Genomic DNA, 13,337 nt, shown 5'->3' with positions numbered 1-13,337 from the left:
TATTTACATTCTGATATTTTCTTATTTCCCCTTCTCCTAATTTAATCATGTGTCGTCTGAGATACTTATTTCATGTTTTTTTTCCTTTTTCTTTCTATTTATATCTTTTTTTCAAGCCACTCATAAAATTGCCCCCATGTCCTGTAGTACACTGATTCCTCTTTATTCTCAATGTCAACCTGTTCATTTCTGCACAGTCTAATATCTTCTTTATTACCTCCCCTTCCGATGCGATTTTGTCTTCTTTCCAATTTTGTGCAAATACAATTCTAGCTGCTGTTATTATTTGTACAATCAAATATGAATCTTCTTTACTTTACTGGTAGAATACCCAATAAAAATACCTCTGGCTTAAACTCTACAGGTTGATGCATCATTTTCTCTAATCCTGTTTGTATTTTAATCCAATAACTTTTTGCGTCCCTACATGTCTACCACAATATGATCCTGGCAATTGGTGACATTTCCAACATTTAGCTGATTTATCCTTAAACATTTTTGCTAATCTTTCAGGTGTCATGTGCCAGTGTGGCACGACAAAACCACGAAGCCCTTATCCGCGGAGATATAAGCGCGTCGCTAAAGCTGTGATGTCATCACCGCATGTCATCACCGCCGCGACAACAGCGCGGCAACAGAAGGGCGCTTTAAAATGGCGCCGCAGCAGAAAGCCGATTTCAATTAAGGTAAGGGTTAGGATTAGGTTTAGGGGTTTGCTTTAGGGTTAGGTTTAGGGTTAGGTTTAGGGTTAGGTTTAGGTTTAGGGTTAGGTTTAGGGTTAGGTTTAGGGTACTGAGTGCTTGGGAATGCGCGGATTTGCCCTCCGCGATTATGTCATCGCGGTAGGGTTGCGTTTTTCCTTAGCGCTTCGAACGGCGCGAATTAGTCTTCGCGCTTATGTCTCCGTGGATAAGGGCTTCGCGGATTTGTGGTGGAACCATGTGCCATCTATAAAACATTTTAGCACCATTATATTTGTCTGCAATTCTAATTCCCAATCTTGTCAACTCAAGAAATAGCAACTCAAGATGATTTAGTGCCACCTGTAGGCCAAATTATAATTCCTTCTGGGTTTTTTTGTAGGATTGTGATATTATTACTTTTTCATCTTCCTGTATTCCACCACATTATTCCTATTTCCTCTAAATGGCCACAATTCTTGTGCAGAAAAACAAATCTAATAGGTATAATATTGGAATTAAATGAGAAAGGGAAAAATTAACTGGCAATATTTGTATGATATATGGTGGCTGGACACCATCGAAGCTGACACCAGCCAGGGTATAGAACAACTCAAGTAGTGCAAAATTGGAAGACGTGGAGAGAACTGTCCAGAGGTGGGTTCCTACCAGTTCGCACCTATTCGGTAGAACCGGTTCGTCAAATCTACCGAACCGGTTAGAAGAGGTTCCACCAGTGGACCCAGAAAGCAGGCCACACCTACAGAAGACGTTCCAAAAATTTTTGAAACCCACCACTGGTCCTTGGATATGATTATTCTACACTATCATGCTCATATTTATAAAACTCAGTGCCTCTGTGAAAGGTAAGGCTGACTACTGCGTTTGTGGTGCAATCAGAACATTGTGTGTGTTGAAGTTGTTTTAACGCAAACCAAAGATGCCTTTTAAAAAACAAGTTGACATCCTATTCTTATGCATGCCAGTGCTGTGTGTGAGGTAATTTAAGGTGGTTCTGACAAGTGTCGTCGGCATCTTCATATCCGGTCACATGGGCGGCAAGCCACTCCCATCCGGTCACATGGGCAGCAAGCCACTCCCACAAAGGAGGCCACACCCACAGAGTAGGTTCGAACAATTTTTGAAACCCACCACTGGAACTGTCCCATAGAATTACCAAGAGGTGGACACAACTGAATGGATAATATCATCAGCATCATCCATCATCATCTACCAATATGTATCTGGGTACTGTGGAAAATTAGCAGAAAAGGTCCCCTTGACTCCTAATTTCCCATCACATTGATTATAGCTCAAATTCAGTTTGAATAAAACCCATGTCTAGAATTTATGAAATCTGATATTAACATTTTAAAATGAGGTTCCCCTAAAAAATGACAGCCAATAAGAAATCAAATTATTTAAACATGGGATAACTTAGAGACTAAACTTGATTATACTGTACATTGCCCAAGGGCCCTCCTTGAAGATGGGCTGTCTAGAAATATGAAATGTAAATAAATATTTTTTTTTAAAAAAACCGAAAGTCATAGTGGGATAAATTTTATAATCATATTTCTTCAAGTTTGTTAAGTTATTAAAATCTTGCTCCAGTTCCAGAAGGGTGCAATAGAAGAAAACAAACTCCTGAAATTCTAGGGAGAAGAACAAAAATCTATTTTTGCTTATTTGGCTCCCAGAAATTAATTCTTTTTTGGGGGGGGGATTAATTCTTTGCATTAATTCTTTTATAAACTGATTTGTCCTAGAATTGCAGAGCTGAATACTGCCTTTCAGCTAGAAGTACAGTTTTATGGCTGTTAGAAAAGGCATTTTATTACAATGGGAGAGGCAACTGAGCCTTAACTACAGGGCGGTGTGTTCTGTCCCCCCCTTCTCGGCTTGTTAACAGACGGCAGGCAGACAAACTTAAAAGGAACTCTCTTTATCAGTTCTCGGTTCTGACTGGCTGCGAACCCAAAAATAAACAGAAATAAAGTTTCTTTCAAGCAGATAACAGAATACAAAACAACTCTTACAAGCAATTCACTTCTCCAAGTGCCTCGTTGAATCAGGGTTACAGAAAGCAAATGACAAACAAACCATGACCGATGAATGACTGAATGCATGAATGAACGTTGACTCCTGCAACCAGGGCGTGGCACCATCCGTCCTTTTATCCCCAGAACACGCCACTCACGAGCCCCAGCTGCAGTGTTAATCTTGCATCCTGAAAAGACTCACAGAAGACATCTGCTGAGTCACAACAGCGGTGTAATATTCTATTGTTTTTTGGGAGGAAAACATCCCGACTACTACTCACCAATTTGGCATAACCTCGGTGATCTAGGATGAGGTTTTCTGGCTTGAGGTCCCTATATATGATTCCTTTGGAATGCAAATAGGCAAAAGCTTCTACCACACAAGCTGTATAAAATCTGGTTGTAGAATCTTCAAATGAACCTCTGTCAAGAGGAAAGGAAGAGAGAGGGGCGGGGAGGGAGGGAGAGAGAGAAAGATTATTCACTTGTTCAATTAAGGATCTGGGGCAATAGCAATAGCAGTTAGACTTATATACCGCTTCATAGGGCTTTCAGCCCTCTCTAAGCGGTTTACAGAGTCAGCATATTGCCCCCAACAACAATCCGGGTCCTCATTTTACCCACCTCGGAAGGATGGAAGGCTGAGTCAACCCTGAGCCGGTGAGATTAGAACAGCCGAACTGCAGAACTGCAGTCAGCTGAAGTAGCTTGCAGTGCTGCATTTAACCACTGCGCCATCTCGGCTCTCTCGGCAACAATAAAAATAAACATGATAGCATCATTACTATGTAATTATAGTGTAAAGACCAAAATGGCCAATTAAAATTGGGAGGATAAGTCTAGAAAGCATAACCAATGTTTAAAAAGACTGAAGATAATTTATGGCAATTTGAAAACCCAACAGCTCTAAGACACATTTTTAAAGTTACATTTGAGCATCAAAATGCATTCTGTTTTGACAGAATGGTTTATAAGGAAAATCAGCAAAATACCATGTGGGCAGTTCTAGAAATGTCAATAAGTAAATTAATTGAAATGCAATTACTCTAAAATACTTCTATCTTAAGATCTACGCTTTCAAGCCTCCTCTAAACCCAGTCTCTGGTGATGAGCTTAGAAGTCAACAACAAATAGAAAATTCCCAGATATTATGCTTCACCTTTATACTTCATTCTTCTTTTTTGGGGACAGAAAAACTCACAGCCTTGCTTCAGTACAAATTAAGTCTGTTCAATGCAGTGGTGGGTTTCAAATCCTGTTCCAACTGGTATGGTTGGAATGGGGCTAGTGGCATCCTCATGGAAGCGCACAGCGCGTGCATGCATCTTAGCGCCTCTGCGATGCCACGTGACACTCCAGCTGCTCTGCAGAGTATCACACAGGTGCTGTATGTGCCATGTGCCTGTGCGGAAGCGCAGAAGCCTTTGAACACCAGTAAGGAGCTCGGGCGGGCAGGTAGGCCCTGGAGCACTGTACCGGAACGGTATCCAATGCTCCGGGCTGGCTTCGGTACGCACGTACCGGGGCGTACCGCCTGCAACCCACCACTGGTTCAACGAGTAAACCTTGTGAAAATAATGGGATTTGTGTTCAACATGTCTTTCTCTTTGATTTTAATAGAACTGATCTAAGCATGACTAAGTCTCAATCCAATTTGTTTTCATCCCCATATTGCAGATAAAGGATCTGAAAACAGGAGAACGGGGATTTGTATAAGCCTGCTTACGAAAACAGAATTTGGGGGCATCCTGGCTCAAAGCAAAATGCTTTAGATATTCTATTTTACTTGTTCTAGCATGAGGAGGTAGTGCCACTTAAGTGTATGTTTAAGTAACAAAAATTATTATTATTATTATTATTATTATTATTATTATTAATAACAATTATAGTCAAATGAAAATGGATATATGATGATGGTGACATGTATGAATATTTGAGTTAAAACGCTCGAGTTAACATGAATTATGTTTGTTGACTGTGGAAGAGATGCACAAAAGTCTATTTGTAACCAACTGATACACTTTCTATAGCATGTAAAGAAGGATGTTGTATTTGTTTTAAATAAAAAATAAAAAAAAATTAATTAAAAAAAAGGAGGGTATGTATGTGTGTGTAGTTGTGGTTAATATAAACATGGCCGGTCTACTAAGATAACCTTCCAATTCCTGGTTTTGCATCCTTGAAACCCACCATCTGATGCAGGGGTGGGTTCCAGCCACCATTATTACAGGTTCGGTAGTAAAAAAAAAAAATGTGAGCGTGTGTGCTAGCTTCGCTTGCGCCCACACCAGACACATGCTCCGCGCACATGCACATTTTTGTTTAAAATGATCTGCGCATGCACACAACATTAAAAACTGAATAAAAAATTACATTTCTTTAGAAGGAAGATTGTTCTGCGCATGTGCAGAACAGAAAATCAAGATGGAACCACCGATCATAGAACCGATACAGTCGTGTGTCCGTCAGAGTTACTATCTATTCTGCTGAACCGGGCCAAATAGGTAGGATCTGATTTTAAGTGTCTGAACAGAATATGTCTAAGAGTACAAATGTAAAATAGTACATGCATTAGGAGGTGAGGAAACGATAGAGACTTTCATTCCAGAACAGAGTTATAGTAATTTGGCTTGGGCTTCAGTAATAAGTCGATTAATGTATTAATTTGCGTTGCTCAGTGTTGGTTAGGAATAAACTAGTCTTACGGCAAATGATTGGCTCCTTTTTCATTCACTCCATTGTACAGTAGTAAGTGTTATGCAGATGGTCAAATTAAATGGGGATGAATGAAAATTCGTGGCACGACAAAACCGCGCTGGTCAAAATCGTGGCGATAAAGCCGCGGCACTAAAGCCGCGATGTCATCACCGCCGCGACAACAGCGCGGCAACAGAAGGGTGCTTTAAAACAGTGCCGCGGCAGAAAGCCGACTTCATTTAAGGTAAGCGTTAGGATTAGGTTTAGGGGTTTGTTTTAGGGTTAGGTTTAGGGTTAGGGTTAGGGTTAGGTTTAGGGTTAGGTTTAGCGTTAGGGTTAGGTTTAGAGTTAGGTTTAGGTTTAGGGTTAGGTTTAGGGTTAGGTTTAGGGTTAGGTTTAGGGTACTGAGTGCTTGGGAATGCGCAAATTTGCCCTCCGCGATTATGTCATCGCGGTAGGGTCGCGTTTTTCCTTAGCGCTTAGAACGGCACGAATTAGTCTTCGCGCTTATGTCTCCGCGGATAAGGGCTTTGCGGATTTGTGGTGGAACCATGAAAATTGAGGTATGTGAAAACACTATTTGAAATTTACAAATAGGGAAGGATAAGTCATCTTAACTGGCTATATTACTATTATTTTCTTAAAATTTGATACTCCTTGGCACCCACAACCTCAGCCATCATCATGGCTTCCAGAAGACCAAAAAAAAAAAAATTAAAAAATTAGGAGGGACAACGGCTGTCAGACCTGGAAGCCATCTTTTACATTGGGCCTTCTGCTGTGGCAAAAGGGGAGCGGGGATTATATGGAGTATGGGAGATATATAGTCCAAATAACATTCCTTTCTCAAAAGTCAAGGACATCTTGCCCTGCATCTGGAGTGACGTGACTGGGAGGCATCTCCAGTTGGGACGGTGCCTGATTGGACCATGTGATGGACATGTGGGTGCTGGGCAGGGACTTTCACTTGGGTGGGAAACCTGGAATCTTTCAGATTCAGCATCGTTGAAAGACGCTGTTGAAAAGAATAATGGAGCACGACTGATTTTCCCCATTTCCCCACAACCAGCGATTTTGACCCTGACAAAGACCAAGACCAAGCTGAGAAGCATCTACCTCCACGGAAATTGTGAATGTTGGTTTTGTTTTTAATATGTTGTCTTTGTCTCGTTCCCCTCTTTCCCTTGTCTTTTGTGAGCCGCCCGGAGTCTTCCGGGAGTGGGCGGCATACAAGACAAATAAATAAATAAATAAATAAATAAATAAATAAATAAATAAATAAATAAATAAATAATAAATTGGACAAAATCCAATTATCCCAGGTCTACACAATATGAGGACATTAATCTTGTTTCGTTTAGATCAGCTTTTGGAGAATAGACTAGAGTAGACTAAACTAGACTAGACTAGAATTCTTTATTGGCCAAGTGTGATTGGACACACAAGGAATTCGTCTTTGGTGCATATGCTCTCATTGTACATAGAAAGACAAGATACATTTGTCAAGAATGATAAGGTAAAACACTTAATGATAGTCATAGGGTACAAATAAGCAATTAGGAAACAATTAATGTCTTTATAAATCGTAAGAATACAAGCAACAAAATTACAGTCTTGCAGTCATAAGTGGGAGGAGATGGGTGATAGGAGTGATGAGAAGACTAATAGTAATAGCAATGCAGCCTTAGTGAGTAGTTTGACAGCGGTGAAGGCATTATTTGTTTAGCAGAGTGATGCTAAATGCAGCCTTAGTGAGTAGGTTTGACAGTGGTGAGGGCATTATTTGTTTAGCAGAGTGATGCTAAATGCAGCCTTAGTGAGTAGGTTTGACAGTGGTGAGGACATTATTTGTTTAGCAGAGTGATGGTGCTTGTGTCTAGTTGTCTATAGTGTCGTTTTGAGGCCAGTAGTTGAAACAATTTATATCCAGGATGCGAGGGGTCTGTAAATATTTTCATGGCCCTCTTTTTTATGCAGTGTACAGGTCCTCAATGGAAGGCAGGTTGGTAGTAATTGTGGTAGTAATTCAGTGCAGTGAATTATAGGTAGTTCTTGACTTATGACCATAATTAAGTCCAACATTTTTGTTGCTAAGTGAGTGTTAAGCTAATTTTGCCCCATTTTACAACCTTTCTTGCTACTGTTGTTAAGTGAATGACTGTGGTTCTTAAGTTAGCAACATGGTTGTTAAGTGAATCTGGCTTTCTCCGTTGACTATGTTTATTAGAAGGCTGCAAAAGGTGATCACATGATGTTGGGACACTGCAACCGTCATAAATATGAGTCAGTTGCCAAGCATACAAATTCTAATCAGGTAACCATGGGTATGCTGCAACGGTCGCAAGTGTGAAAAATGGTCATAAGGCACTTTTTTCAGTTGCATTGTAACTTCAAACATTAACTGAATGAATTGTTGTAAGTTGAGGACTTAAATATGTATAGGAATTTAAGAGTGGAGTACTTGGCAGTGCTTTCCTCAGGCAGCCTTATATCTTGCAAACTGAAAATCACAGTTCAACTATTTTTGTGTGAACCCACTGGAAGTGTCAGAAGAGAATACTTTATTTATCTAATGACTTGACTGCAAAATCCCACTAGCTATCGGAAGAACCAGACTGCAAAATAACTGGAGGCTATGATAGAATCACATTTCTCTGTTTATTGCTTATTCTGAGATCTTTTAAAAAAAAAAAACATCCAAAAAACCCTCATGCATTTATTCTCCAAACTGAATTTATTTTTCTTCATCCCCTTCCAAATAAAAAAAGGCACAGAGATCAGAAGCTTATTTTCAATAAATCACAAAATCAAAAATCATTGCTATAATATTACAACCAACTTCCAAATTAAGTTTTAAAAGGAGAACCAATATGGTCAGTTTTCTTGACGGATGCAGATGGCTTCACATTTCACATCCCCCAAATTAACTTCTGGGTAAGCACTTTCAACCCTAGACTTTGTCTTTCTTTAGGATACATATATACTGATGTTATGCTGTGTAAGCCCGTTCTAAAGCAGGCATGCAGCCTAAAACTAAAGCAGCACAAAGAGTTAACAAGGTTTTTCTAGTGCTAAGCATTTCAATTATTAATAGATGACCGAAATAAAAGAGAAATTCTCTTTCGTAGCTAGATGGCAGCAGATACCAGGAGTAGACAAAAAAAAAGTATTAAAATAAAGGTTCAAAGACTTATGCAAACAAGAAATCTGAGCACAATATAATTTGTATTGTAATTTTATTTTTTAAACAAATTAAAGATAATTAAGTGTTTGGAATTTAAAGTGATAATAAAAATAATACCATAAAAGTAAGTTTTGAGGTTTCATTACTATATTTCTGTCTTCTTTGGCTGTACCACTGATGCAACTGGTAAGTTTTAAACACAGTTTTTTCCTATCCAGTCATAACCCAAGTGATCTACTTTTATTTACATAATTTCAAACAGGTGTTAGAGCACATCTTTTGGAAGCATCAGGCATATTAGCCAGTAATATCCATTCTTTCAAATAGCAATAGCAATAGCAATAGCAGTAGACTTATATACCGCTTCATAGGCCTTTCAGGCCTCTCTAAGCGGTTTACAGAGAGTCAGCATATTGCCCCCAACAATCTGGGTCCTCATTTTACCCACCTCGGAAGGATGGAAGGCTGAGTCAACCCTGAGCCGGTGAGATTTGAACCGCTGACCTGCTGATCTAGCAGTAGCCTGCAGTGCTGCATTTAACCACTGCGCCACCTTGGCTCTCTAAATCTTTTGATTTTGATATTTTATTACTGAATATTGTTTTATATATTTTCGAATTATAGGAATACTGCTGACTCTGATTTACATTTTGCCTCTATATTTGGATATAGGGAGGTCTAAAAGTTTAATTATCCTCCTCCTGGTAAGATTTTTATTATATTTATTCATTCATTTAAATTTATGTGGCTTCCTGTCTCAAAGTCATGACTGTGGGTGGCTGCTAACAATTATATAAAAACTCCGTAGAAATACTGATCAGAAGCCAAGGTTAAAAGAAAAAACTAAGAGACAGATTAAACTGCACGGTTTTCCACGCATCCAGATTCCCAAGCACAAGGACAAAACTGCATCTCTAAGGCCTTGCAAATCTAATCCCCAGAGCTATGATGTTATAAAAGGTGAGATCCACAACAGAAAAAGCTCTCTTCCTGGGCCCCATCAGATGACATTCTGTCATAGATAGGACTTAGCAGTTAGACTTATATACCGCTTCATAGGGCTTTCAGCCCTCTCTAAGCGGTTTACAGAGTCAGCATATCTCCCCCACAGTCTGAGTCCTCATTTCACCCACCTCGGAAGGATGGAAGGCTGAGTCAACCTTGAGCCGGTGAGATTTGAACCGCCGAACTGCAGCTAACAGTCAGCTGAAGTGGCTGTACTCTAACCACTGCGCCACCTCAGCTCTTGCATCATTGATGCTCACTATAAGAGTTTGCATTGATTGGACTGTGGCTGCTGACTATGGAGAGTTCCTCTAGCTCAGGGGCGTCAAACTCAATTTCATTGAGGGCCGCATCATGGTTGTGTTTGACCTTGTGGGGTGGGGTGGAGGGGCAGGGAGGCAGGCATGGCCAAGGGGGCATGGTCAGCTCTACATTACTCATGTTGGGGGTGCCTGTGGTGGCCCGAGTGCTCTGCCAGTGAAAATGGAGCTCCATTTTCACTGGCAGAGTGTTGCAAGAGGCTGTCGCAGCTGAAAACGGAACTCCGTTTTTGCTGGCAGAGGCCCCACAGGCTGACTCTCTGAAAACCGCTTAGAGAGGCCTGAAAGGCCCCACATGCTGACTCTCTGTAAACCGCTTAGAGAGGCCTGAAAGGCCTATGAAGCGGTATATAAGTCTACTGCTATTGATCCATCGCTGTTTCCAGGGTGGTGCTGTGAGCCAGAAGTAAACAACCTGAGGGCCAGATTCAGGCCTTGAGTTTGACACCCCTGCTCTAGCTGAAATGATTTCCATGATATTTTGAAGGGAGATCTGGAGGGACATGTGGAAGAGAATAGGTAGTCCCTGTCTGAAAGTGATAATGCTTTGGGGGGGGGGGTAGGGAGTGATGGGATGGGGATGGGGGGAGTCTTAACTTTAAAGTCCCAAGGAGACTGTTTTGAAGGACTACAAGGAGTAATGCAAGTAAGTGGGAGGAGAGCATGAGATGCGTTGCTGAAAGTGTTTGAAAGAAAAGAGATCGTCAATAGTGGGTTAACCAGATTGTCAGCCTCCGCTTTGCTGCTGCTTCGGCTGCCATTGAAACGGGGAGGGGGGGCATGGTATTTGGGAGGGGACTGATTGTTGTGCTGGAGGAAGATTCTAGAGGTTGAACTGTCCACCTTACTGCGCATGTGGAGGAGGAGTGTTTCCCGCCAAGGCCAACGGAACCAGCATTCCATCCTGGTGATGCCTTTCGAAGTTATCTCACACCTGACAATTGGGAGAATTATGATTGGACTGTGCACGGGGATGCCAAGGGGAGGGGAATGAATTATACAATACATTATTCGCTTTCGCGCCTAAATAATCAGACTTCGCTTCGCTTCGCTTCTATTCATTTATAATTAGTAAAAGTACACTTGATTTCTATCAATGGAGTCCTGTGGTTTTCTTTCCTGATTTTTGAATGAAGAAGGGCTGACACAGATTTCAAACTGGGGATGGTAGAGGGGGAATCCTGTACTATTTAACACCATCGATTTGTGAGTGAGGTATTATCAATACTCTGATCATACCTGGCTAATTCGTTACTTCCCTAGGCTGAGTCATAGATGCACAGGAGGTCCTCATTCAATATACAGCTGAAAAGGATTGGATGGAGAAAAACTGGGTAAAATTAAACCCAGGCAAGGTGGAAATAGTGTTCATACAAAAGATTCAGACTTCTGTTTTGGCTCCACACAAGGTTTCCTTCCCTACTGAGTTCACACACATTCACAAGCTTTTCCTGAATTCAAGCTCCTGCTTGATCAGCAAATAGAGAGTCAAGAGTCGAGATGGCACAGTGGTTAGAGTGCAGTACTGCAGGCTACTTCAGCTGACTGCTAGCTGCAGTTCAGCAGTTGAAATCTCACCAGGCTCAAGGTTGACTCAGCCTTCCAGCCTTCTGAGGTGGGTAACATGAGGACCCTGATTGTTGGGGGCAATAGGCTGCCTCTGTACGTGACCCGTCAAAACCGCGGTCGACAAAAGCACGCTCGGCGAAAGCGCGTACGTGACGTCATCACAGCGCGACAAAAAAAAATTAAAAATTGAAATAAAAATAAAATTAAAGCAAGCCGATTCACATAAAGGTAAGGGTTAGGTTTAGGTTTAGGGTTAGGGTAAGGTTAAGGGTTAGGGTTAGGTTTAGGGTTACGTTAAGCGTTAGGGTTATGTTTAGCATTAGGTTAAGGGTTAGCGTTAGGTTTAGCGTTAGGTTAAGGGTTAGGTTTAGGGTTAGGTTAAGGGTTAGGTTTAGGGTTAGGTTTAGTGTTAGGTTTGGGGGGGTTAGGGTAAGGTTTTCGCTTTAATTTTACATTTACTGATCACAGCGCGATGTTTTCGTCGTGCTGTGATGATGTCACGTACGCGCTTTCGTCGAGCGCGCTTTTGTCGACCGCGGTTTTGTGGTGGAACCGCCTCTGTAAACCACTTAGAGAAGGCTGTAAAAGCACTATGAAGCGGTATATAAGTCTAAGTGCGATTGCTATAAGGCCAAAAAAGATTTTTGTCCAGCTTCAGCTGGTGCAACAATATAGTCCTCTTCTTTTTTTGGTGGTGGTGGTGGGTAACTTGTGATACTAACTCATCATTCACATCTCTGCGATATAGAAATGCAACATATTCTGCCTGGAGCTCTATTTTTGAAGGCATCTGAGAAATTGCAATTGGTCAGGAATGCCATGGACTAATGAATATATACAGATGTTTATGGAGATTCTCAGTCATCCAGGTCATGGTGGCCCCAAAGATGCTTTTCAAAAGGCAAATGACTTTGTTTTTCCTTGAATACTTTTTGCTTACTATCCAAGAAGCTTCCTTGCTGTCATTTGGGAATATAAATCCTTCTCTCCTCTACCATTCAATCAGAACTGAAGAAGCTCCTTGGATGAGAAGCTAAATGTTTTTCTTCAAGGAAAAACAGCCCAGTGCTTTTTGAAATACAGTATATTGGGACAATATAATATCTCTTTTGTGGGCTCAACACCGATTGGCCAATACGTTTCTGAATTCCGTTCAAAGTGCTGGTATGAATTATAAGGTTAAGGTTAAGGTTTAATAAATTTATATGCTGCCCAATCCCGAAGGACTCCAGCCGGCTTACATAAAAACAATTTAAAAGAAAACTAAAAAAATTAAAATAAAGAGACAAGACAAGTTAAAAAGGCACAACATGCACTCAACCTTAGTGGAGGCTGGACCTCAATCAAGAGGTAACAGCCCCAGGCCTGCCGGAATAGTCAGGTCTTAATAGACTTTCGGAAGGCTGAGAGAGTGGGGAGGGTCCGGATCTCTGGGGGTAGATCGTTCCATAGGGCCGGGGCAGCTACAGAGAAGGCCCTCCCCCGAGGAGCCGCCAGACGACATTGTCTAGTCGATGGCACCCAGAGAAGGCCCATCCTGTGTGATCTTACCGGACGCTGGGAGGTGTGTGGCAGAAGACGGTCTCGTAGATATCCAGGTCCTAGGCCATGTAGGGCTTTAAAGGTAATAACCAGCACCTTGAAGTGTGTTCGGAGACCGATCAGGAGCCAGTGCAGCTCGCGGAGGATAGGTGTAACATGGGTGTATCTTGGTACACCCAGTATCGCTCGCGCGGCTGCGTTCTGGACCAATTGTAGTCTCCGATAAAGTCCATCTTGGTTGTCTTTGGAATCAGGGAGAATCTACCCATCCTAAAAAAGTCTCCCCGGGACAGGAAGC

General features: G+C 41.5%; 1 protein-coding gene across 2 annotated transcripts in view; it reads right to left on the bottom strand.

Annotated features, from left to right (window-relative positions):
- Positions 1 to 13,337, bottom strand: part of PRKG1 (protein kinase cGMP-dependent 1) — an 837,202-nt gene that overhangs the window by 11,567 nt on the left and 812,298 nt on the right. For both annotated transcript variants that reach the window (XM_087702530.1, XM_087702531.1), the window contains one exon: positions 3,004 to 3,145. In XM_087702530.1, the coding sequence (XP_087558656.1) occupies positions 3,004 to 3,145 (142 nt within the window). The remainder of the gene's footprint in view (positions 1 to 3,003; positions 3,146 to 13,337) is intronic.

Source organism: Thamnophis sirtalis, unplaced genomic scaffold (assembly GCF_051295495.1).
Source record: "Thamnophis sirtalis isolate CommonGarterSnake01/CBP01778 unplaced genomic scaffold, rThaSir2_p1.2 scaffold_15, whole genome shotgun sequence".
In the NCBI taxonomy this organism is placed as follows: Eukaryota; Metazoa; Chordata; class Lepidosauria; order Squamata; family Natricidae; genus Thamnophis; species Thamnophis sirtalis.
This window is presented reverse-complemented; position numbering and strand designations above follow the sequence as displayed.